We start from the raw sequence: 27,203 nt of genomic DNA, 5'->3' as shown, positions 1-27,203 counted from the left end.
CCTGCCATTGGGAGCAACTTGGGGTTCAGTATCTTGCCCAAGGACACTTCGGCATGTGGAGTCATGTGGGCCGGGAATCGAACCACCAACCCAGTGATTAGTGGCCAATCCACTCTACCACCTGAGCAACAGCCTGCCACAGCAGGTAGTCGCAGACTGGTCAGAGTGCCCATGATGACCACTGTCCACTGTCGAAAGCACCTGTGATGGGCATGTGAGCATCAAAACTGGACCTTGGAGCAGTGGAAGAAGGACGGCCGTGTATGTTTGAGCCATTTAACTGGGGAAATGATGGCACTAGGATGTACTGTGGGAAGATGACAAACCAGTGGAGGGAGTGTGATGCTGTGGGCTATATTCTGCTGGGGAAACCAGATTCTGGCCATTCATGTGGACGTCAATTTGACCCATGCTACCTACCTAAACATCATTGCAGACCAGGTACACCCCTTCATGGCAATGGTATTCTCTGATGGCAGTGGCCTCTTTCAGCAGGATATTGCACCCTGACACACTGCACACATTGTTCAGGAATGGTTTGAGAAACTTGATGAAGAGTTTAAGGTGTTGCCCTGGCCTCCAAATTTCCCAGATCTCAATCTGATTGAGCATCTGTGGGATGTGCTGGACCGAAAAGTCCGATCCACTGCGGATTCACCTCACAACTTACAGGACTTGAAGGATCTGCTGCTAATGTCTTAGTGCCAGATACCACAGGACACCTTCAGGAGTCTTGTATAGTCCATGCCTCAATGGGTCTGCATTGTTTTGGCGGCACGCGGAGGACCAACAGCATTTAGGAAGGTGGTCATAATGTTTTGGCTCATCAGTGTAGATTCGATTGTTTAAGCCTTGTGCCAGACTTTTAATATTAAACTATGAAAATCCATTATAAAAATGCACATTATTATATTTTTAAAACAACATTATTCTAATTTCAATATTTAAAGTGTGAGAATGGTTTTTCAATTTTTCCAAAAATGATAGAAACTGTGATTCATAAACATACAGACATTGTTTGGAACAAATAAAAAAATTGTGAAGTTGAATAAAACATCCATACATTGTGTGTCTTTTTTAAAATGTGCTAATATTTGAAGAATTATATGAAATAATAAAGACATATAGGCAATAATTATTCAATAATAATGTTTTATATTATAGTAAGCAACCAATAAGATATTATCTATACTGTTTTGTATAAATTGTATAAATTATTTTAACATTTTTATTATTTTTATGTGTTGGACATCCAATGATGGTTAACACTTTAGTAGACATAGAAATATCAGCCTAATATCTGTAAAATCTGACTGCCGCTTATATATATATATATACACACATTTTATTTTATTTTTTTCATATTGACAGATGCCAATATGGTCTCAGATATATTGTGCATGTTTTTTTTTTTATTAACGCGGTCTCTATTTTGTCATGAAATGGAAATGAATCAGCAAGAAATTACATTTGTTTACATTATTATTTGCCATAAATGTAAGGTTTATGTTATATAGCTCATGACCACGTGAATTGTGAGAGACAACACTTTGTTTGTGTCTATACATTGTGTGTGTTGCTTTTTGAATACTTGTTCATCAACAGCATGGCTCCCATGTAATGTTTTCATCTCACTTAGACAAAGCTTTCTTCTTTTTTTTTTTTTTTTTTGTCTGGCCATTTGTTTTGCAGCTCTCTACGTCTTAACCCACAGAGTAATCGGGATTAGGTGCCAACCCCAAGGTTAGCACCACATCATATATACTTTGCAATCATCTTTGACTAAGCATCATTCAGAGCATGCTTCCCAAATTGCTGTTTATTTATAGTCCTCCCATATGCATTTCTCCTATGAATATATCCTGATATCCTGTGAACACTTCACACCTGCTGCAGCTACCATTTAAATCTGGACCCTCTAGTTTATTTTCATACAAGCAAAACAAGCAAGTACAACCCCCCATTATTTATACCATGATCAATGGAAACATGGGTAAATGCCACAAAACAAAAAAAAAAAAAAAATTTACCCAAAGTATTAATGTACCTAATTAGAAGGTCCCTTGTGTAATTAACAGCATTAGCTGAGACAGAATTTATTTTATATGTAAGTAAAATGGACATTATAGGCCCTAGTTTAAGAGCGCTTGCACTAAGCATAGCGCTATGTGATAAGTCATATGCTCAAAGTCAATTGCCATGAAGTTTTGGTATTTTCGAGCATGCATGCGTTAAGTCTAGGCGCAAGTGGGTTTGGCAAAATTACTCACGCAAAGCGCTAATAGAGTGGGTCAATTGCAATTTAATTCTGAGTTTTTTTCTGGTTATTGCACCATCTTTGTCCTATTATATAGTCCATTCCCTTAAGCAACAGCTATATGAACAAAGATAGCACATTCATAAGTTGGTAGTGTAAACAGGCTGTGTGCAATATATTAGAAGAATAGAAATACGGACTTGCTTTCTTATGTACATTCCTTGTTAAATGTCAGGCATATTTCTATGACTCCTTTTACATGCATGGAAAATGTGCTTCTTGTCAGGATTTGGATATAGGCTCCCTTAAAATATAGAGAATTCAAGTATTATTAATCATTTTCATCTACTGACACAATGAAAATGTAATCGAAGTAACTCGATAATAGAATTTCTAAAACATCTTAGCATAATGACTTATTTCTCAGGAAAATAGCAAATTGTGATTTGCACCACTTTTTTTTTTTTACATACAATACACCACAAGTTTGCGTGCATGCACCCACAGATAGCACAAACACTCCCACCCAACCCCACTTGCTCTGGTATGAAAATTGCACTTAGAATTAGTACCTGTACAAAAATTGGACAAGACATAGCGCACTGTCATTGTCCATAGCAATGCACTTAGCGCGGTCATGAAAATAGAGCCCTATATCTGAAATGTAAATCATAATGGAATCTGAAGCAAATAGAAAGCTTGTTAATCAGAATAAAATCGATCAATACCCAGCCCTAAAAGCGATGTGACTACATTTACATTTATGCATTTGGCAGACGCAAATCCAAAGCAACTTACAGTGCAATTATTACAGGGACAGTCCCCCCGGAACAACCTGGAGTTAAGTGCCTTGCTCAAGGGCACAATGGTGGCGGCCGCGGGGTTCAAACCAGCAACCTTCTGATTAACAGCCCTGTGCTTTAGCCACTACGCCACCACCACTCCACTGACTAAACCCTGACCCTATGGTCCTAACCTCTACAAATCAGAAGGATATAATTGTTACATCTGTTACGTCATCAACCCTTCTTGTTCACAGACTCTTAGTTTGACACTGTCATGGTTTCCCCACACTACATTTCCCAGCATTCACCATCATCGTTATTTTCACCTGTTTCCCATCAGTGTTCCCAGCTGTACCTTGTATTGTCATTTCCATTGTATATATTCCCTTGTGTTTCCAAACTCTTTGTCTAGTCTCATCTATTGTGGCACTGAGCTAAAGTCGTTCTTTTGTTTACCAAGCCTAGTGCTATTTCTATTTGTATATTGTCTTCATCATCATTAAAAACTGCATTTGGGTTCAACCAGCATCTCTCTCCTTGTTTATGCTGACAGAAGACTAGCCCTTCAACATGAACCCAGCATTTTGCCTTCTAAAGTAATGTCAGGGGAATCATTCCCTGGAGGAGTATGTAGTGGACTTCTGTGAGTTAGCCAATGAGGTGAACTTTAATGATGAAGCTTTTAAGGACCTCTTTTGGGTCCTGGGTAGCTCAGCGAGTATTGATGCTGACTACCACCCCTGGAGTCGTGAGTTTGAATCCAGGGTGTGCTGAGTGACTCTAGCCAGGTCTCCAAAGCAGTCAAATTGGCCCGGTTGCTAGGGAGGATAATGTCACATGGGGTAACCTCCTCGTGGTGGCAATTAATGGTTGTCGCTGTCAATGGGGTGCGTGGTAAGTTGTGCATGGATTGATGAGAGTAGCATGAGCCTTCAAATGCTGGGAGTCTCTGTTGTGTCATGCAACACAAGCCACGTGATAGGAAGCAGAGGCAACTGAGACTTGTCCTCTGCCACACACAGAACCACCACGAGGACCTACTAAGTAGTGGGAAATGGGATTCCAAATTGGGTGAAAATGGGATATAAAAAAGGACCTTTTTCGATTTGGACTAAACAAACCAATCATGTCTATTGTCTATTGAGTTGATCAGCCTTCACTGTAGGAGCGATGGACGAGCCCTGGTCTGCCACGGTCGACGAGCCAACACCCACACCTGTCACGGTCAATGAGCCAATGCCCATGCCTGTAATGGTCGACGAGCCAACGCCCACACCTGCCACGGTTGACGAGCCAATGCCCATGCCTGTAACGTTCGACGAGACAAAATCACACCTGCCACGGTCAACAAGCCAACACCCACGCCTGCCATGGTCCTTGAGCCAACGCCCACACCTGTCACAGTCCATGAGCCAACGGCCACGCCTGCCACGGTCAATGAGCCAATGCCCACACCTGCCACGGTCAACAAGCCAACGTCCACTGCTGCCATGGTCGATGAGCCAATGCCCACACCTGCCACGTCCAATGAGCCACTGCCCACGCCTGACACGGACAATGAGCCAACGCCCACACCTGCCATGGTCAACAAGCCAATGGCCACTGCTGCCATGGTCAACAAACCAATGAGCCAAGAGTCAGCTCTTGAAGCCTCTGCCATCCTAGAGCTAGCACTTGAATCCTTGTCCATCCCAGAGCCAGCACCCATGCCTGCTCCAGCCCTTGAGGAATTTAGGCATTAAGGGGCGGGGCTACTCTGGTTCCAGTGGTCTCCGAGTTCCCTTCAACAGAGACCACTTTTCACTCAGCCTCGGTGGTCCCTGCCTCAGTGGTCCCTGGATTGATTGATTCAGGATCATGTTCAGGATCATGTTCCACTTGCCAAAATCACAGTCACTCTTTTGGTTGTCTTCAAAGTGAGACATATCTGAAAATTATTCAGGTAGAGTTCACCATTTACATTTTGCAACATATTTCTTTGAAGCTGCCATCAGCTCATGGGTCATAAGAGTCCATGGATTGAAAGGTATGCCTTGCCAACAATTACAGTCAAGAGGGATATAGGAGCATTTGTGGGTGAGAGCAGAGCTGACCATTTTGAAGCCAGCGGGACCATTTGATGTGTTTTGTCAATAAGGTAGGGTACTTCCCCTGGCCCTTTTTGGCTGTGGTTTGGGTTCCAAGCATTGACATTTTTCCAAATCATACTGTAGGGGATCGGTTTCCATTTAAAACTCCATCTGTAGCGCCTTATATGTCACCACTTAAAAATAGACTTACCAATGCTTGTGATCACATAGCATCACCCCAGAATTAAGCCAGGATTTCATCATGCTTGATAACTGGCTGGCTGGCTAGAATCTAGATAAGATAACTGCAAGGTCAGAGAACTCAGCTGATTTCTTTGCTTGTCTCCTGCCAGCTCAGGCTTTACCACCAAATTATAGCCAGTGTTTGTCCTTTTGTGTTTTAATTCCAGGGCTTGATCTCACTGTCTCAACTCCTATATTGAATAACACAGGTTAAAAGCAGGGTGAACATGGCTCCTTGATTTGCTCACACAATCTAATAAGGTGTGATGAGACAGGTTGATTCTTATCTCAACATTTTCAAAGAGTTGCCCTGCATTTCTGCCTTTTTGCAGTTTGAACAGTGTTCAGTTATTGAAATGAAATCAATGTGTCCCTTTCATCTACTGTGTAGTAGAACAATCAGGATCTAGTCTTGCTTTACCCATCTTGGGCCCAATTGAATTTGAGATGAAAATGGCTCCCATGTCTAATGAATTTGTCTAAATGCAGATGGTCATGTTATGTGCTTGTACCCACATCAATGTTTATTTGTAATGTTCATAACACTATGCATTATTTGACTCTATAGACCATCCTGACTGATTCAGTGAGTGAATGAGCCATTAGGCTTTTAGATTGATCTGTGAGTTGTTTGACTTGATTCTTTAAAAAAAAACGACTCATAAGATCCATTTGTTCAGGATTCACACTACAGTAGTCGTGCATCATTCATTGAAAAGGTCCAACTCAAAAGAGCGATTTGTTCACGAATCAGTGTTAGCTGTTAATTTGTACTGTAATATTTGCTTGGTTGCATATTTATTGCATATTGTAAATCAAAGGTCTGTTTGCCCTCTCTCTCTCCTCTGTCATTCTGACAATGGCAACAGCGAAGAACATTGACAGCTCTGATAGGCCTATATAATTGGAGACTCAATGAAGCTTTTAATGGAAATTAGTCTCAGCTGACTGCTGGCTGGAGTATGAGCCATGCTTGAGCATTTTGCAGTAAGCCTGGTCTAGTCAAGTCCAGTCTAGTATTCCAAAGAGGGAGGTACAGCAGCTGGTGTTTTGGCTCAGAGTGAACAGATGAGATTGTGCCACCTCAGCCCCCCATTATCCAGGATAAGACTCCGATTGGATTCAGAATGGAATATTAGCATACTGCATACTGAACAGTTAAAAAATATGCATTATGCAATGATAAACCTTTCAAACAGTATTATGCTACAATGTTGTCACCTGACTTCACTATGTTGCATGTATAATTTGGTTAGTGATGTCCAGTTATCATCCTGCTAACAAATATGGTTTACTTGCATTTATAATCTAGTTTTGTGCAGTTTAGTAAAATAATGAGTCAAAAAGCAAATGTTAAAAATTACGGTTGATATCACTTGCAGATCATTCATCACACTGGAAATGAAAGATCATGCCAACACATTACACTCACCGGCCACTTTATTAGGTACACCTGTACACCTACTTATTCATGCGATTTTCTAATCAGCCAATCGTGTGGCAGCAGTGCATAAAATCATGCAGATATGGGTTAGGAGCTTCAGTTAATGTTCACATCAACCATTAGAATGGGGAAAATGTGATCTCAATGATTTAGACCGTGGCATAATAGTTGGTGCCAGATGGGCTGGTTTGAGTATTTCTGTAACTGCTGATCTCCTGGGATTTTCACACACAACAGTCTCTAGAGAGTATAGAGAATGGTGCGAAAAACAGAAAACATTGAGCAAGCGGCAGTTCTGTGGTGAAGATGACTTGCTAATGACAGAGGTCAACGGAGAATGGGCAGACTGGTCTAAGCTGACAGGAAGGTAACAGTAACCCAAATAAACACATTTTACAACAGTGCTATGCAGAAAGGCATTTTTGAACACATCAAACAATAAGGCGGATATGCTACAGCAGCAGAAGACCCCTCCAGATACCACTACTGTCAGCTTAGAACCGGAAACTGAGGCTGCAGTGGGCACAGGCTCACCAAAACTGGACAGTAGATGATGGGAAAACATTGCCTGGTCTGTCAAATCTGGATTTCTGCTGAGGTCCACAAATGCGAGGCCCACTGTAGCCTCAGTTTTCTGTTATTGGCTGACAGAAGTGGAACCCAATGTGGTCTTCTGCTGTTGTAGCCCATTCTCCTCAAGTTTTGGCATGTTGTGCATTTGTACAGAGTGGTTATCTGAGTTACCATAGCCTTTCAGTCAGCTCGATCCAGTATGCCCATTATCTGTTGACCTCTCTTATCAACAAGGCGTTTTCGTCCACAGTACTGCCACTCACCGAAAAAATGTTTTATTTGTTTTTGGAACCATTCTGAGTAAACTCTAGAGACCGATGTGCGTGAAAATCCCAGGAGATCAACAGTTACAGAAATACTCAAACCAGCCCATCTGGCACCAACAATCACGCCACGGTTCAAATCACCATGATACATTTTCTTACCCATTCTGATAGTTGATGTGAATACTAACTGAAGCCCCTGACCCATATCTGCATGATTTTATAAATTACACTGCTGCCACATGATTGGCTAATTAGATAATCGCATAAATAAGTAGATGTTCAGGTGTCCTTGATAAAGTTATTGGTGAGTGTACATTGAGCAATGAGCATCATTCTTTCACCAATAATGCTTAAAGTAATAGTTCATCCAAAAATGTAAATTCTCTCATCATTTACTCACCCTCATGCCATCCCAGATGTGTATGAAAGTTTTTTTATAAGAATATTTCAGCTCTGTAGATCCTTACAATGCAAGTGAATGGTGGCCAGACCTCTGTAGCTCCAAATATCACATAAAGGAAAAATAAAAGTAATCCATTTGACCCCAGTGGTTAGATCCATGTCTTCAGAAGTGATATGATAGGTTTGGGTGAGAAACAGATCAAAATCAAAGTCCTTTTTTTACTTTAAATCTCATGTGGTGAGAAAAATATGGTTTGGGTTCTGTTGAAGACGATAATGTACATACACATCTGGGATGGCATGAGGGTGAGTAAGAACTATCCCTTTAATAATCTGAAAATGTATGTGATCATGTAAATGCCTTAAATGGAGTTGGCCATTTCTAGGCCTGTCCCATTCACAAAATCATCTCATGCACTGATACATTCGCTCCCTAAAAATGCTCACTTTCCAGAAATGTCATCATTCTGAAGTCTCTAAAGTCATTAAAAGGTGAGCACAAGTGTAACATTCTGAAGTCAAAGCCTTATTTTCTCTTTAAAAGGGATTTTGTTTGTAATTGTCTTCCATCTATAATGTGCATGAAAGGGAAACAATCTTTTTAACATAAGATTTTTAGTAGAAGATTAAAAATACAGCCTCTTCATTTATGTTATTTAACTTTCATAGTAACACTGTACCAATCACCTTTTAGATACAGACATCGACTGTACCTTGTAATCGTATCATAGATGAGTCATAAATGTCCCAATGTTCCATGGATGAACACCCTTGCGAGTGTCCAAATTTGTGTTCATGATATACTGATTCCCGATGTAGGGAACTAATGAGATAAAATGCACCCACCTTTACCGGCATTCTTACCTGCTCATACAATGTGCACAAGTGTTGCCCGTGTGCCTGTTTACATTTTTACATCAAAAGCAGAGAATGATTTGATTTCAAATCTCATTTAAAAAGTTTTCACATGTTGTTGTAATTTTTTAATAAGCTGATGTTTGGTAGTTTCGGTAGCGTATTGGTATGCATGCAGTATAGTAGGTGCTAAACAGAATAACTGCATGCTGTGAACAGTGTATTGCATACTACTTTCTATCAAAAATACAATTAATTTGACTAGAGCCTGAACCCTACTGTACATCAGCTCTTGGGAACTTCACCACCAATCTTGGATCTTAAAGTTTTCCAACATTGTACAGCTCTGACTCCCAATCAAAATGTGAGATGTAATGAGTCATAAAAAGATGTGAGGTGGTCTGTACTCTCCATGTCATGTGTCTCTCTCAACACAATATCCTTAAAGTCCAATTGTACAGACACTTGTTCTTATTTCTCATAGCAAGTATGGTAGATTTTTCTTAATGGGAAAACTAAAGGCTGTTACATGTTTCTATGTCTAAAGTATTGACTCTGGCATTTGTTGTTAAAATGATACTGATCGTTTTTGCCTACAGCTGTGTGCCAGCACGGATGCAAACATGGAGAATGTGTGGGACCCAACAAATGCAAGTGCCATCCGGGTTACACAGGGAAAACATGCAACCAAGGTAAGTACTGAAGTACAAACCGATTAAATAAATTATTTATCCATCCATCCATCCATCCATCCATCTTCAACCGCTTACTTCCCTATCCCGAGCCATATTAACCAGCTCTGACTGGGGGACCCCGAGGCATTCCCAGGCCAGTGTGGAGATGTAATCTCTCCACCTAATCCTGGGTCTTCCCCGAGGCCTCCTCTCAGCTGGACGTGCCTGAAACACCTCCCTAGGGAGGCGGCCAGGGGGCATCCTTAGCAGATGCCCAAACCACCTCAACTTACTCCTTTCGACGCAAAGGAGCAGCGGCTCTACTCCGAGCTACTCACGGATGACTGAGCTCCTCACCCTATCTCTAAGGGAGAAGCCCGCCACCTTTCTGAGGAAGCCCATTTCGGCCGCTTGTACTCGCAACCTAGTTCTTTCGGTCATGACCCAGCCTTCATGACCATAGGTGAGGGTAGGAACAAAAATTGACCGGTAGATCGAGAGCTTTGCCTTCTGGCTCAGCTCTCTTTTCGTGACAACGGTGCGATAGAGCGAGTGCAATACCGCCCCCGCTGCCCCAATTCTCCGGACAACCTCCCGCTCCATTGTCCCCTCACTCATGAACAAGACCCCGAGGTACTTGAACTCCTTCACTTGGGGCAACACCTCCTTCCCTACCTGGAGTACGCAATCCATCGGTTTCCTGCTGTTATCAATTATTTAAATGAACTTAATTCTTAAGTGCTAATTTGTCAATTACTTTATTTTGCCTCTGAGCACCCAACGGTCAATGGATGTAGAAAGGAAGTCCCACCTTACAGTTAAAAGAGCCAATCACCTTTTAGGTACAGACATCGCCTGTACATCAACTCTAGAACATGCAATCGAATTAGCTATACAAGCCGGTCGTTTTTTAGCGTAATATGAGGTAAAGCATCACAACTTATGATACCAGTATTGTTAAATTTTATTGCTGATTTGAAATATGTTCATTGATCGTAATCTTGACCAACCGTTTTTTAGATTTTGGTCTTTATCCATTTAAGTAGATGGGAGCTGCATGGCATGTCTTGAAATAGTCTCCCGAGAGCATTCCAAAGATGGCTGACAGTGGACTGACTTGCTAGAAAGACTTAGGGTTATGGGGCAGCTGTGGCTCAGGTGGTAGAGCGGGTCAGCCACTAATCGCAGGATTGGTGGTTCGAATCCTGGCCCACATGACTCCACATGCCGAAGTCTCCTTGGGCAAGACACTGAACCCCAAGTTGCTCCCAATGGCAGGCTAGTGCCTTGGGACCCCATTGGTGTATGAATGTGTGTGTGAATGGGTGAATGTGTCACAGTGTAAAGTGCTTTGAATACCGTTAAGGGTAAAGGCGCTATATAAGTGCAGACTATTTAACACTTGCCATTGGATAAATATTTGCTTTGGCGAATAAAAAAACGTCATTAACTGCCAGTTGGCCAGAAATTTGATCAAGAAGGGTAACATACTACCATTTAAATTGAGCTGAAATAATTATACTCTAAACGATGAGCGATTCAAATTAAAAACATACAAATTATCTACCTTAGAAAAAATATTTTTTGCGACGTGCACGTCGAATAACGACATTTAGCACTTTTACAAATTCGAAACATCGTAAATTTATTTAGGATGCCTTAAGTTTTCTTTTCCCTAGAACTTGTTGTGGCGACACGTGGAGTGTGTGGCGTATTCTTTCAGTCTCATTTACATGAAGATAATGCAAAATACACTTTTATGCCCAGTAAAAAAAAACACATTTACGTTTAATTTTCTCAATTCACCCACCATTGGCTGGTGAGGCAAAATGTTAATTCTGGACTTTGGATGTTGTATCAAGTTTTATAGTGATTCAGGAAGTGAGGCTTCCCCCTTTACACGATAATATCTCAATTACAGCTGAGAACACAGCACCGAAATAAAACTGAGCCTTGGGACTAGATACTGACTGAAGTCGTCTCATCATAAGAACGCGGCATCGGAGATAACCCCTAATTTAAAACAGCACATTTCCATTTGAGAAGAGGAATCAAGGAGGCTTAGAGAGCGGATTCCATGCCCTTGCAAGGCAAAAGGAGAAGGTGTAATTAAAAGATGGGAGGGGAGGGAAAACAATCCCCTGTGGAATGTGGAATTGTATCTTTTCGGTTTCTCGTGTCGTGGTCTTGTGTCAAATAGATGAAGCTGCTTTGCCTTGCTGGAGAGAGCGGAAATTATTTCTTTTTCATAACAGATTACGTTTCTATCAGCTTAAAAAGGCTCTTGTGGCAAAGCGATTAAAAGTATCAGATGGTTTTAAGGGAAATGACAGATGATTATATGATGCCTTGGGCTTATTTGTCTTGCATGCTTTAAACGTTGACAGGTGCTGTTTAGAGCAGACGGCTGGGTGGCATATTAAAATTATCAGTGGAAATAATCAAGCCTTTAATTTTCAGCGGCTGACTGAAGTGCTTATAAAGCCGCTAAGTGTTTTTGATTATCAGATTTATCTATAGCAAAACAATCAGCATGCTAATGAAATAAATGCACCCAAGATGCCCAATCACTTTTATTTCATTAGATATTTTATTTGCAAATATTATTCATGATTGACTTTTAAAAACAGGTTTCAAGTTGGTACTTTGTGACATTTGATCTGAACAATGCAAAGGCAGAATTTCTGTTTATCTACAGTTCTACATAACTGTCTCCATTTGTATTTAAAGGTGCACTCAGTAACATTTGTTTTTATGTCATCTTGTACTGACACTGACACCTAGTGGCGTGGATGCAGCATAATTTCAAATCAATTGTTTTCAGTTTCAGATGCTATTGTAGAAATGTAGTATTCACAATCAGCCATGATTAATATAATCCATGAGTTAAAATGTCCAATAACAAAGCGGTTAGTAAAGATAAGTGAGTCATGTGATTCTAAAATGGCGGCCCGCATGTGTGGACCCTCTCCATGTAGAATAAAACAGCTTTTATAAGGTGACCGATATGACAGGAGTCTTCATTTTTATGAGAATGGTCAGGATTTCCTACATTGCAAAATTTTACAGTTAAACATTTTTAATGAGGAAACAATTACTGAGTGCACCTTTTAATGATGCAGATATAAAATAACATAATATTTTGTATTATATCTGAAACACAAATAAAATTGATAGTTTTGTTAAACAGTATATAGTTTCAGACTCTAAAATCTAACTGCAAAATTTGTTTGCAAAAAGATACTTCGCTTTGCATTGCGAACAAGAATACTCCTTAACCATTGTTAAATCTCAGTAACGGACAACCTTTCGTGGCTTATTGTTTTAATAAAATGGAGGCATCAGCAATATGATAAAAGACACATTTAATAAATAAAAAATCTTCAATTAGAAAAGGATCATGTACAATCAGGCTACATCCACATTAATACGGATATATTAGAAAACGGCGTTTTCGATTTTCCAAAAATCGCCGTTCCACGTACAGTCTGAAATGCAACTGTCTTCGTGTTCCATCGCCGGGCAGCAATTCTTCGTAAACAAACCATTGAAGGAAGGTTACAACATGCAATGTGAATGGTTGTACAAAGTAACATTTATCTTTAACAACGCTATCAAAGTGAATATCAGACACAACAATGCCACTACAACATGGACCACCATCTTGATTGCTTTGGGTTGAATGGATTCCACGACTGCGTCACACAACAACAAATACATCATCGATTTCAGATATCAACATTTTCCCTTTCCACACTGCAACGCAAATAGATGCCGTTTTCAATTTCGAAAGGCTCTCCGTTGACTGAAATTTTCAAGCATTTTCCAAAAATTCTCGTCCACATTGGAACGTATGAAATCTCTTAAATTGGGCAGATGTGGCTCAGTTGGTTGAGCAGGTTGGCCACTAATCACAGGGTTGGTGGTTCGAATCCTGGCCCACAAGACTCCACATCCCGAAGTATCCTTGGGCAAGACACTGAACCCCAAGTTGCTCCCAATGGCAGGCTAGCGCCTTGCATGGCAGCTCTACCGCCATTGGTGTATGAATGTGTGTATGAATGGGTGAATGATTCACATCATCGATTTCAGATATCAACATTTTCCCTTTCCACACTGCAACGTGAATAAACAGCGTTTTCAAATGTATTCACTTGGGAGTGTGTTTTCGAAAAGCTCAGTGTTTGCTGTCAGAAATACCATCTCAGTGTGGACGAAAGGCCAAAACGTAGAGAAAAAGATGCGTTTTCAAACTAAAGCATTGTATTGTGAACGTGGCCTCAGACAATCAATATCTCAAAATAGACACAAAACTAGCATAGCTATGTAGTTATACGGTCAGTTAAACAGTTTAGCTGTCATCATTTTTCAACAGATTGACCAATTAGATTCAAGTATTCTGGAGAGATGTGTATTAGATCATTTGATTTATTAATAATAATCACAATAAACAGTATAAAATCATATAGTTCATTCAGTCGCAATACTATTGAATTGAATTGATATGTGGTAACAGTTGTGCGAATCTCTTCAAACGAATTCTGAGAATCTGAGCTATAACTGGAAATTTTATTTCGTTTTTGGTCCCTTTTACCTCATGTAGACAAAATCACAGACATTAACTTACAGAAATCCGGCAAATTAGCTTTTTTGCAATAAAAGCATGATTAGCATTAGCATTTTTTTTATCAGTTGTGTCAAGAGTGCCCGGAGTTGATTTTCACTGTAATGTCACTGTCATGGAGATGACATGAGGCAGATGGGCATCTTTGCCCAGAACAAATAAACTCATTAAACCACTAATTTATTTAGGAATGAGATGGCACTGTGTGGCATTCGGCACTCCGCAGATCAAATCAATTGAATAAGGAGCTAATGTTCAGCGGGGGTCTCCGTAAATAAGAAGCTGCTTACCTGCTGTTCATGGTGCCTGTCAGGAATCCATTATGGGGCCTGACTGTGAACATCTAGATTGTGGATTTCTTTTCAAAATCAAGATTGATCTGTTTTGGAGAAGGACATCTAACAATGTTTAGATGACATTATCCAGGGTACACCTCCTCATTGTCATCCTCCATGCGTAACCCATTTCATTAAAAGAGGAATTGTCATGGAGCTACTATAATATCCCTAAGACCTGACAGATATCACTGAAATTAGATGCTCCAATATAGTCTTATGCAAAAGTTGGCAAAATCGTAAATTATCATACGAGTTGGTTTGTTCAGACAAATCAATTAACCAACGCAATTTCAAATCAATGCAATACAGGATTTCATTTTATGCTAGCTTGCTATTTAAAGGTGAGGTCACATTTATTTATGCCTATACAGTAATCTCAGTGGGAATATGCGCAATCGTAATTTCATGAAATGGATTTTCGGTGGCGAAGAACTTCCCCCCACAGATTTCGTGCATGGAGTTCAAGTTTGGCAAACTTTGACAGGCGAATTTGCCACGTTGACCAATAGGTACTTACTTGGTTTGGCAGTGGCCTCTGTGTGGGTATGGTATAATTTAGGAAAGGGTATGATTTTCACGGTGACTTTGTTTTTAACTTCACTCTGACAGAGATCTGCTGCATGAAAAGTAGGCTTATTTGACTATTTGTTTTTTGCTGGTTTCACATGCGCTCAACGTCCGCCTACGCCTCCCTCGCCCACAGAACTACGGCGTGCTAAGGTAAGTTAAGACTTTAAGTCTTTATACTTTATTTATAGAGGATAAAATGTCCCTAAAACCTGACAGATTTCAACGAAATTGATGTTCCAACAAATTCTCATACTGCGTCCAAATATCCATACTTCTCTACTATATAGTATGCCAAAAGCAGTATGCCAATGGAATAGTATGTCCGAATCCACTGTATTCATGAAGCAGTAAGCGAGAAATACCCGGATGACCTACTATTTCCATGAGATTTGACTGGACACTTAATGGTCCCATTCCTCGGGAGCCGAGGCAACGTCACATCAAAACACTTAATTTAAACGAATGCTGGTGATTCTCGAGTCGGACGCCTCTGCTCAACTGTAAGTGATATTTATATATTAAAATATCTATATATATCAAGATATAGCCAATATCGCTGTTCCTACATCATATATTTGGGTCACGAGACGATGCCCCGGAATCATTATGTCCGAAATCTATTCATACTACTCGCATGCATAGCTAAAAGAACGTACCAATTTACCGGCTGAGAAGTGCATCCTTCATCAAATACAGAACATAATGTAAGAATATGCAGTTTCGGATGCAGCATCACATTAAACTCGTAGTAAGTAGCTAGAAAAATTATAAGACGTCGAACGAGTTGGCCTCAAGTGTGCCGCACAAGCCCTCAAAAGTGAAGCCAAAACGTCTCGATCGCCCCCCGGTGACTGGTCCTAGTATAGGTCATAAACCCCGCCTCCCCATGTTATTCAACGGGACTTGAGACCAACTAAACAATTAAATTACACTTCACATATCTTTTTTCCAAAGATAGTTTCTGTCATTTACTGTAGTTTCTATCACGTTGATGTAATTTCAAGTGTTTGTTTTCAAAATAAGTTTTTAGTTATTTGATGCTATAAAAACGGTGCTGTGACATCATGATTGACAGCTGTGATTGACAGGTTCTCTAAGCGAAGTAGTCACTGAAGCACCAACTGACTTTTTTTCGGGATCTTCGGAGGACTGAGGAGATTGGAGCTTTAAATTTAATATCTAAATTTCTATAATTAATTATTTCACACCGTCATAAGTCAAAAGTCAAAGTGCAGGGGCGTGTGCTTGCGATTGATTCAGCGAGAGTGAGGGCGGGGCCTTGATTTCGCGGCTTTACTTCCTGCTCACTACTGCGCAGGTCTGGTCCCGAAATCGCAACTGCACAGACTCAAGTCCCAAGATGTCAGCGCCATATCAGGACACTGGCGGCTTCAGTTCTCACCAACGGAAAAGAGCGAAGGGGCGTCGTCCATCTTTTTTTACAGTCTATGGTTGGCCTATACAATGCTATATGACTGTCCTCAATTTTGCATCAACACCTATTCAGAATTGGCCCACCCTGGTGAACAACAGTGTGACGCTCGGTGAACATAACATTCGACTTACTTACAAAGAGGTCAACCAATCATAACAGAGCTTATGTACTTATAGAAGTCTTAAAGGTACAGTAACAAAAACAGCCTGTATAAGTGTCTAGAGTGTGGGAAATGATCTGGTAAAACCAAATTACGGCTTTTTTTGGTGCAAGAAAACCTGACTAACATTATAAGAGAACTTAAAATGAATTAAAAGTGTATGTCCCCTTTAATGTTTTCCTGTTCAAAATCATGAAGATATTGACTCTCACTATTGGCACAAGCGCACATTTAAACAGCTGCAGAGTTTGCCTCACCCATCTAAATGTTTGAATTTAAATAAGACAGAGGCATAATAAGAGTTCATGTGTTTAGTTTATGGAAAAACGCTGTTAATTTCCATGCAATATTTCGAAGTTGGAAAGCCAAGCACAGCTGAAAGGATTAAATGGTATTCTTTACATGTCACCGTGTAATAAGGCAATGAAGTGACTGCATTGTTCTGTAACACTGACATTACCTCCCGTTTTCTTTTTTCCAATGTCAATCATGGACAGTTGTCGGTCACTGTTCTCAGTGCTTTTGAAAGCAGAAGGGTTATATCATACTATTAACACTTTAAATACCCAACCCTACAGGCACTCTTATACTATTTTTAGGTTATTTAATGTTCCAGGCATGGTGCTTGGTGCTCACCATGTAATTATACAGCTCAAACTGAGCGCTGCCCATTTGTATTGTTTTTCCAAAATCAGATTGAGGACAAAATACATCCAATAATCGTCCATACTATCTATTCTCTACAGGCCAGGAATGCAACATTGTACTTTCTTTAAAGAGCACATGAACTCAGATTTGACCCCAATTACTTTAATCATTTTACATTTATACTTGCATTATTACATTGTCTACATTGTTATACCTCGGGTCTTTTGGTGACCTGAGTCATAAAATTATTTCCCGCCATATGTCATTTTCCACTGTATCTTCTGTTATCTTGGAAATGCGCTCACTGAGCACTTTATTAGGAACACTATGGTGCTAATAAATGGCCCGACATGGTCGTCTGATGTTTTAGCCCATCCACCTCAAGGTTCAACGTGTTGTGCTGAGATGCTATTCAGCTCACTACAATTGTACAGAGTGGTTATCTGAGTTACCAAAGCCTTTCTGTCAGCTCGAACCAGTCTGGCCATTCTCCGTTGACCTCTCTCATCAACAAGGCCTTTCCGTCCACAGAACTGCCGCTCATTAGAAGTTTTTTATGTAGTTTTGTTTTTGGCACCAGTTGCAGAAATACTCAAACCAGCCCATCTGGCATCAACAATCATGCCACGCTTCAAATCACTGAGATCAAATTTTTTTCCCCATTCTGATGGCTGATGTGAACAATAACTGAAGCTCCTGACCCGTATCTGAATGATTTTATGCATTGCACTACTGCTACACGATTAGCTGATTAGATAATCGCATAAGTAGGTGTACAGGTGTTCCTAATAAAGTGCTCAGTGAGTGCATTTGCATTGCAAATACCGCTTCATGTTTTCTTTAATCCACATAAACATAATCATCTCAATGCCTAATATTAACACTCTCCTCTCCAGGAACATGGATTGTACAAAGGTGTGTTTTATAATTGTTTTTGTCCTCATTATCCTGTGTACTTTTATTTCTCTGTTGTCTTCAACCCTAAAGAAGAGCAGTCCTATATTATCCCCCCATTGTGGCACAGTCACCCTCCTGTTTATGTTTCCATGGACCACCAGCCGATGGGGGTGCCGTCAGAGGGTGAGCTAATCCTCTATGTGTGATTTTCATGTAAGACCGCTTATCGGATGACGCCTCTGGCCCACGTGCATGGTGCAGTCTGCTTACCCCAGCGAGAGTGAATACTTTCCTGTTTTAGCAGATCCCAAAGCCTACACAGGCATGGCCGGAATGACACGGGGAAAGCCATGCATGCCTTGGCAGAAACACGCACAAACACACACACAAAGCCTTTTAGAAGAGGCAGCGCTGTTTCACCCTGCTTTCTCTCTCCCACACACTTATCCTGTCTGTGTCTGTCAGCTCCTCTGAACTTCTGATGCAGGACATCTTTCATCTGCGAGCACACAAGAGGCTGCCAAGCTGCTCTCCACCGATCTGTCCCTCTTTAACCTCTCCTCTCTTTCTTCTGTCCTTCTCTTCAATTTTAGGCCTATATCAAGTATTCTGTCACTTTAATAATGTCTGTCATAATATAATTGTTATAATTTCTATGGACACATCTGAGTGATATATCAACCCAGATAGCACAGGTACATCTTAGAGATGTGTGTTTTAGATCTTTTCATCTAGAAAGCATCACAAAAAAATCATAAAATCTCAAAGAAATCTGATGAATGTCTTTTTGACATCTGAGAGGAAACGTCTTATGTATGTATAGCAGATGAGCAAACAACATAAAAAATATGTCTTCCAGATGTAAAATCACACATCAGATAGACGTCTGGGTGATGTATGTATGCTATCAAGGAAACAACCTGTGAATTTGTCATTTTAAAGTAAACTCTCCTTGCAAAAACGTCCCATGGTAAATGGAAGTGGAGCGTAGTTCTAGCGGGAAGACCAGCAGGTGTATATCATCGCATCATTAGCTGGGTAACTCCTAGCCAATCGCACGTAAGCCAATGCTTTATAAGTCCGCTCACAATCTATCACATTGCTGTTTCGGCGTGCTAACACTGCAACCTCCACCTCCCCACCACCACCAGTTGAGCCCTGTCCCGCAGGGGGGTAGGCTCCTCGCCCCTGCCTCCTATCTCCGGCAGGACATGACGGTTCCGGGTACAACTACGTCGGACTGCTGGACGGGGCCTACGCCAAAGAGAGAGACATCACCTCCTGTTTTACATCTATCAAATAAATAGCATCTCAAACTTCACTCAAGCCTGCGTGTCTTCCCGATAGAACTGAAGTTCCCACCAAAATACCAGTAACTCCTGCTATTGTTCCCTTATGCAATTTTATAACAGTAAACATAGATAACTACTAAAATCAGCTTGTTCAAAATATCCAACAGTGCAAGAAAAGTGCATTTGCATGAGATTGGGTATCAGAATTTTCTCAGCTTTTGACAACAAACATAAACAGTCATGTGCACTTAATGGGCAAACATCTACGTGCGCCAACCGTTTATGCCCTAACCGTGAAAAGGAACGCCTTTTAAGTCGTTTACATGACCATCACCACACACATTGTCACCTTGTTAAGCATTGTTCACGCTAATAGATTTATTATTTGTAGAACCTGGTACTTTGGCAGAAACTATGGTTACCATCACTTTTTGGAAGGGCTGCTACAACTAAACTGGTAACTTTTTACAAACCACCTCCGTCATCAAAAATATATTATTAAAATGAATCGACAAAGACATTCTGAAGGCTTCTTACTCTGTATGAAGGAGATCGTATTTATTAATTATATTATTTAATGTAAGTGACAACGACTGTAGTAGTAACTATAGTGTTTCATCTGAAACTATGGTTCCCATTGTACATTTTTTTTAAGGGTGGTATAATGGATCTCTGCTTCAGGTTTTCAACATCTTCACACTTCGTACCCTCTGTTTTCTTCCTACCAATCTGGACAATTATTATATATATTTTTTCATTATTATTATTATTATTTTGATCATTAGTTTGCAGACCTGTCTCCTGTCAGAAATGGCTATTCTGGGAATGCAACTTTTGGTTTTTGCTGTTTTCAGCTTTGTTTTAGTGAGCAACGGGCCACTGAGTCTTCTGTAATGGCTTGAAAAGTGTCCTCTTCACCTCCCATGACAGTAACAGAAGTTTATACTGAGTTGCCTCATCGTTTTTCCAAACATTTTGTCCACATGGTGCTCAGAGAGTTACTGCATGCTGACATATCAAGAGAAAACACTTTAGGGGAGAAAAATGAACAGGCTGGAAATGCAGGGTTGGGATTCTGAAAATGTACAGACAGTTTGTTATTACTTGGTATAGTGAGTAAAGTCAGGTTAGCTTTAGGGACTGCATACCACATTATTATAACTTAAAGGAATAGTTCACCCAAATATACAAATTCTGTCACTCTTACTCACTCTTATATCATCACACACTTATATGATTTTATCTTCTTCGGTGAAAAACAAAAGGTGAAATTCTTCGTCATATTTGCTTCATATTTGAATGTACATGTATGCAAGCACAAATAAGATTTGTAAGCTATGATAGAGATGTTTCAACTAATAGTGTTTTATATTCTGTTCCTGATTAAAAAAAAACAACAACTACTGTATGAACGCTTGGAATGTAGCGTTGAGATTAATGGGCCAATTTAATGGTGCTTTTATGTCATTTTTTGGAGCATTTTGCAGCCCCCATCCCCATACACTTTCAGTAAATGGAAAAGAGCAGCTAGGACATTCTGTAAAACGATGACTTCGTGTTTGAGATTGGGATGAGAGCAAATAAACATTTACTGAATGGGTGAACTATTCTATTAATATTCACTGTAAATTATTCCTTTTCCAAATAATTTTTTTGTCTTGCCACATTTCCATTATCAATGACTTTTATTCAGTCCACAGATGATATCCACAAGAAAAGAATGTGCCAAAGCAATGGTCAACATTGCTCATTTAGCCCCTAATCATCATGAAATTGCTGCCTAATTAAGAATTTAAATCTCTCTGATTGTGTAATTATGGTTTCTTAGCAGCTGAAAGCTACATTTGTGGTTAGAAGGGATTGTTGCACTGTGACAAGGTGTTGAAGAATTTGACTTATTTTTCTTTTCATAGATAATTTTTTTTCTTTGGTCAATTTTTTAATTGTTTTCTACTTTGCAACTGAGATATTAATTTTATTCTTTTTATGGAACATAGAAGTGTAAGATGGACAGAAACGGTGGACGGTATGAGCAAAAGATAATTTCACAGTCAGTTTTGGGCATAATCTTATTACAACATAAGTAGTTACTGTAATATAATGTACTTTTTTAGTCAAAAAGTAGTGTAATACATTACATTTGATGATGATGTATGTATTATGGATAGATGATGCAAGATGGCACCACGGATGGCAGCCTCGGTATGGAGCGGTTCAATTCTTTTGTTGTTTTTGTTTGTTTGTTCTGCCAAGTATTCATCTAGAGAATCTCCACTCTCTACCTAACAAAATGGACAAACTACATCTTCTCACCCATACAAACAAGGACTTTTAAACCTCTGCTGCCTTGTGCTTCACAGAAACCTGGCTGAGTGAAGCCATTCCGGATAGCGCATTACATCTGCCGGGCTTTCAGCTGTTCAGAGCAGATCACATTGCGAATTTAACAGGGAAAATGAGAGGTGGTGGAACAAGCTTTTACATCAATGAAAGTTGGTGTACAGATGTAACAACGTTAAAGAAGATGAGCTGTCCTAATTTGGAAGCACTCTTTATTAACTGTAAGCCTTTTTACTTGCTACAGGAGTTTTCTTCGTTTATTCTGGTGAGTGCTTATATCCCACCATGCGTGAGCGCCGCACTGCAACAGCTGGCTGATCAAATCACAGACACGTAACTAGAGGTCGACCGATATTGGTTTTTTCAGGCCGATGCCGATGCCGATCTTTTGAAATCCGGGTCGGCCGATGGCCGATTAATGCTGCCAATTTATTTTGGCCGATATTTGGCCGATATGTGCTTGTTTTTAACCTCTTATTTGAACCTTTTCTTTAAAGATAAAATGTAACACACATAATTACTTAAGATAGACAACATTTCTCAACAAATACATTTATTGAACACTTGACCAATCTGCACTTGTACACTTAAATTAAAAATTTATAATGTAAAAACATATTGTATAAATAATGTATAACAAATATATTAAATAAACAAAGCAGGTGTTACGAACTGCTCTGAGACACGAAGGTTGAGATCCAAATGCAGCTTTAATTAAGGGGCAATCCAGACACGTAATCCAATATTCAGAGCATCCAAGAGAAGCACAGGCATAACTAGGGATGGGTATCGTTAAGGTTTTAATGGTATTACAATCTTACCGATACTGCTTATCGATCCGGTACTTTAACGGTATTCTTAACGGTTCTTATTGTTATATATATATAATTTTATTTCAGGAAGGTCTACTAATATTACTGTTCAGGTGTGGTCTAAAAAGAAATCTAATAAAGTAATCAATTTTAAAATAACACTGCATAGTTTATCATAGATAGATGAATGCTTATTAATGCAGCAGTTATTCATTCAAGGGCTGTAAGTGATTTTCTCTTTGCCTTTTGTTGTTTGATTCGCAGTAATGGCTCAATCGTCACATGTTTAATAGACAGCTTCCCCTTTAAGACCGAGTTCAGATCTAATAGGCTCCTGATGCACCATATATTCTCCCCAACTATTTCCATAACTACATCCATTTAAGACATAAACTGTGTTTAAGTGAATCTCCAAGCCGGTCGTTTTGACATATTTTTGTGTATAGTTGATCGTTTAGACGCATGAAACCCAAAGTAGCCTATACTTTGCTTGTCTCTTTGCGGTGTGTTTCGGAGCGCGCGCCGCCTAGGGAATGGTATCTCTTGCGCTCTTTTTATTATTAAACGCGTCCCGCAATTTAGCAACAGTAGCTAGACTGCATTTTACAACAATCACCGATCGTGCTGATTCTGATGTTAAGTTTGAGTTTTAGGGAGAAATGTCAGTGCACTGCTGGGAAGGGAAGGAAATTGTGCTCGACAGAATGCGGCTTATGTATAAATATTCTTTTTATAATCTTTGGAAGGCGAAATCTAAAATAAAATCAGACTAATAATCACAAATCTAAACCAGGCTATGTTTGAATGTTTAGTTCTGTCACTCATTATGCTGGGCTCGTGTTGAGCGAGTTCTCTAGCTCTCTCTCTCTCTGACTGCAAATAGCTAAATTGCATCACAGACAAATGGTTTCATATTATTATACATAGAAATGGCTGGCGATATAAAATAACTTTCTCTTTATAGCAATAAAGAATGTATTTTCTTAATTTCTCCAGTACTGACAGCAGAACCGGTAACATCCGAGCTTACCAAAGCCAGTCCTTCAATAGCATATAGCGCGTTGGTATATTTTGTGACAACCCTCTCAAATATAAGACACACAAACAGAACAAATAAAAGTCTCAGATTCACTGTCTGTAATTGCAAAATTCTTGCTTCTTCAAAATTCTTGAAGTTGGCAGTAACGTATCAAAAGTTTTTAATTAAATCTAAAGAAGTTATACAAATTTAACCCTTACTGTTTTCTCCAAGGAACTTAGCTCCTTCCTTAGGCACTGGATGAGGTCTGTTCACTCTACTGGAAAATGACTCTATGGGCAGTGTGCGTCGAACACGTGTTCCACAACAACATTAGGCTGCCCACAGATGCGCCTGCCTAATAATCGGCTTGATATGCGTGGATATTGGCCGATGCCGATTATGTAAAAAATGCAAAAAATCGGCCGATTAATCGGTCGACCTCTACATGTAACAACAATATCCGGACTTAGTTATTATTATTCTTGGGGATTTTAACAAAGCAAACCTCACATGTGAACTGCCCAAATACAAACAGCATATTGAATGCCCAACCAGAGACTGTACTAATATACTGGATCATTGCTACACAACAATAAAGGATGCATATCACTCTGTCCCTAGAGCAGCTTTGGGACTCTCTGATCATTGTCTGGTTCATCATCTTCCAACCTACGGGCAGAAACCAAAATCTGCTAAACCTGTAGGAAAGACTGTAAAGAGTGGACCAATGAAGCAGAGCTGGAACTAAAAGCCTGCTTTGACTGCACTGATTGGAGTGTTTTTGGGGCTGCAGACACCAATCTGGATGAACTCATAGATACGGTCACATCATGTATCAGTTTTTGTGAGGATATGTGCATTCCTACTAGGACTTATTTTACATACAACAATGAAAAACCTTGGTTTACAGCAGAACTCTTAAAGCTTCATCAGGCCAAAGCGGATGCTTACAGAGGTGGGGATAAAGTCTTGTACAATCAGGCCAGGAATATACTGAATAAGGAAATCCGAGCGGCTAAAATAAACTATTCTGATAATCTGAAAAACAAGTTTTCAGCTAACGACCCTGCATCAGTGTGGAGTGACCTGAAACTGCTAACGAACTACAAGACTCCTTCCCCAAACACTGTATTGGACCAACAACTGGCTGATGACTTGAATATGTTCTTCTATAGATCTGAAAGGCCCAATCTCACACCCCACACCCACTCTGACCTTCACTTCACACCAACACCTTCAAACCCCCTCTACCCCCTCCTGCTACTCAACCTGAACTTAATATCTGTGAAGAAGATGTGTGCCGTGTCTTCCAAAAACAAAAGACAAGGAAAGCACAGGGCCAGATGGAATTTCACCCGCTTGTCTAAAATCCTGTGCTAACCAGCTGGCCCCCATCTTCACACTGATCTTCAATAGATCACTGGAACAGTGTGAAATCCCATGCTGCTTCAAAAGCTCAATCATCATTCCTGTCCAAAAGAAACCCAAAATCACAGGGCTTAATGACTACAGACCTGTCACCCTGATGTATGTGGTCATGAAATCATTAGAGAGACTGGTGTTGGCCCACGTGAAGGATATCACTGGACCCTTTCTAGATCCCTTTCAATTTGCTTATCGGACAAACAGGTCTGTGGATGATGCAGTCAATGTGGGATTGCAACATCTGGACAGACCAGGGACATATGCAAGGATCCTTTTTGCTGGCTTCAGTTCAACTTTCAACACCATCATCCCAGCTATTCTCCAGACCAAACTACACCAACTCTCTGTTCCCACATCTATCTGTCAGTGGATTACCAGCTTTCTGACAGGCAGCAGTTAGTGAGACAGGGGAAATTCACTTCCATCACATGTACAATCAGCACAGGTGCTCCCCCAGGGATGCGTGCTCTCCCCACTACTCTTCTCTCTGTATACAAATGACTACACTGCCAAGGACCCCTCTGTCAAGCTCTTGAAGTTTGCAGATGACTACTGTCATCGGCCTCATCCAAGATGACGATGTGTCTGTATAAAGAAGGAAGGTTTGAATGGCTGGCTCACTGGTGTAGTCAAAACAACTTGGAGCTGAACACAATCAAAATGGTGGAGATGAATGTGGACTTTAAGAGGAACATCCCAGCATTGACCCCCCTCACCATTCTAAACAGCACTGTGGCAGCAGTGGAGTCATTCAGGTTCCTGGGCACTACCATCTCACAGGATTAAAGTGGGAGACCCACATTAACTCCATTGTGAAAAAGGCCCAGCAGAGGTTGTGCAACCTTCGCCAGCTGAGGAAGTTCAACCTGTCACAGCCGCTGCTGATTCAGTTCTACTCAGCATTCATTGAGTCTGTCCTCTGCACTTCAGTAACTAGTTTGGAGCTACGAAATCAGATATCAGAAGAATACAAAGGACAGTTTAGACAGCTGAGAGGATTATTCGTTGCCCTCTGCCCTCGCTTCAAGGACTGTACACTTCCAGAGTGAGGAAAAAGGATAGAAAAATCACCCTGGACCCCACTCACCCAGCCCACTACCTATTAGAATTGTTGCCTTCTGGCCGGCACTACAGAGCTCAGGCCATCCATCTCATGAACAGTTTAAACTGCCCTATTGAGCATCAATTAACAGTTTTAAAAAAGTTTAGTCTTTTTATCTTTATCCAACACATCCTACCTCTTCTGCCATTACATTCCCTTACACTGTATTTTACAGATTTTATTTGCACTACGTATATATAAATATATTGTGTATTCTATATATACATTGCATATATTGTGCACTGGAAGCTTCTGTCACCAAGACAAATTCCTTGTATGTGTAAGCATACTTGGCAATAAAGATCATTCTGATTCTGATTTTGAATTCTAGTAATCAGATTCCAGTTACTTTGGATTAAATAACTTTTAAGTACATTACTTATGTTGCACATTTCTAAAATGGTATTATTTATGTAGAATTTAAAACATTATGTTTATGTGTACATCTCTTTGTGTTTCTGTGACAGCTGAAGGGTGTTCGCCCCTAATGAGTCATTGTAAGGCAGAAATGTGTGGTGCATGACTTGCGTGCGACAATAAAATGATTTGAGCAAAAATATAACTTTTCTGTGAAGAGTTTTTAGGAAGTAAATTAAAAGTAAAGCAGTTAGAAATCTTTTAGTAAGATTGGTATTGTGTAATCTCCATCGGTTAGCACATTTCTATTGTTTCCTGTATATACCGTCATATTGCCCAGCTCTAACAGATCATATTTCTTGACTTACATTGTCCTCCCCCACCTCTGCTAATCATCACAGTCAAGTGACCTCCCAGTGGTGCCAATTGCCATTAATACAATGTAATAGCTGTGGCATTTATCTATTTAAATAGATGCCACCTGTCAAATATAGCTAGCATGCAGTTCTCGAGAATACATTCCTTGCATAACCGACCACTAAAGATGGCGCCATTCTCTCAGATCTGGGCCACGCCAAAGTCAAACATGTACCCCAGCCAGGAAGATCTATTTT

The 27,203-nt window shown here is 40.1% G+C and overlaps 1 protein-coding gene across 1 annotated transcript in view; it reads left to right on the top strand.

Moving 5' to 3' along the window:
- The window catches only part of npnta (nephronectin a), a 69,982-nt gene that overhangs the window by 20,516 nt on the left and 22,263 nt on the right, over nt 1-27,203 (top strand). Inside the window, 3 exon segments of the mRNA XM_052127008.1 lie at nt 1,693-1,743; nt 9,494-9,586; nt 18,331-18,423. Of these exon segments, the coding sequence (XP_051982968.1) occupies nt 1,693-1,743; nt 9,494-9,586; nt 18,331-18,423 (237 nt within the window).

Source organism: Xyrauchen texanus, chromosome 5 (genome assembly GCF_025860055.1).
Source record: "Xyrauchen texanus isolate HMW12.3.18 chromosome 5, RBS_HiC_50CHRs, whole genome shotgun sequence".
Taxonomy (NCBI): Eukaryota; Metazoa; Chordata; class Actinopteri; order Cypriniformes; family Catostomidae; genus Xyrauchen; species Xyrauchen texanus.
The sequence above is the reverse complement of the archived record's forward strand: the minus strand, read 5'-3'. Positions and strand labels throughout refer to the sequence as shown.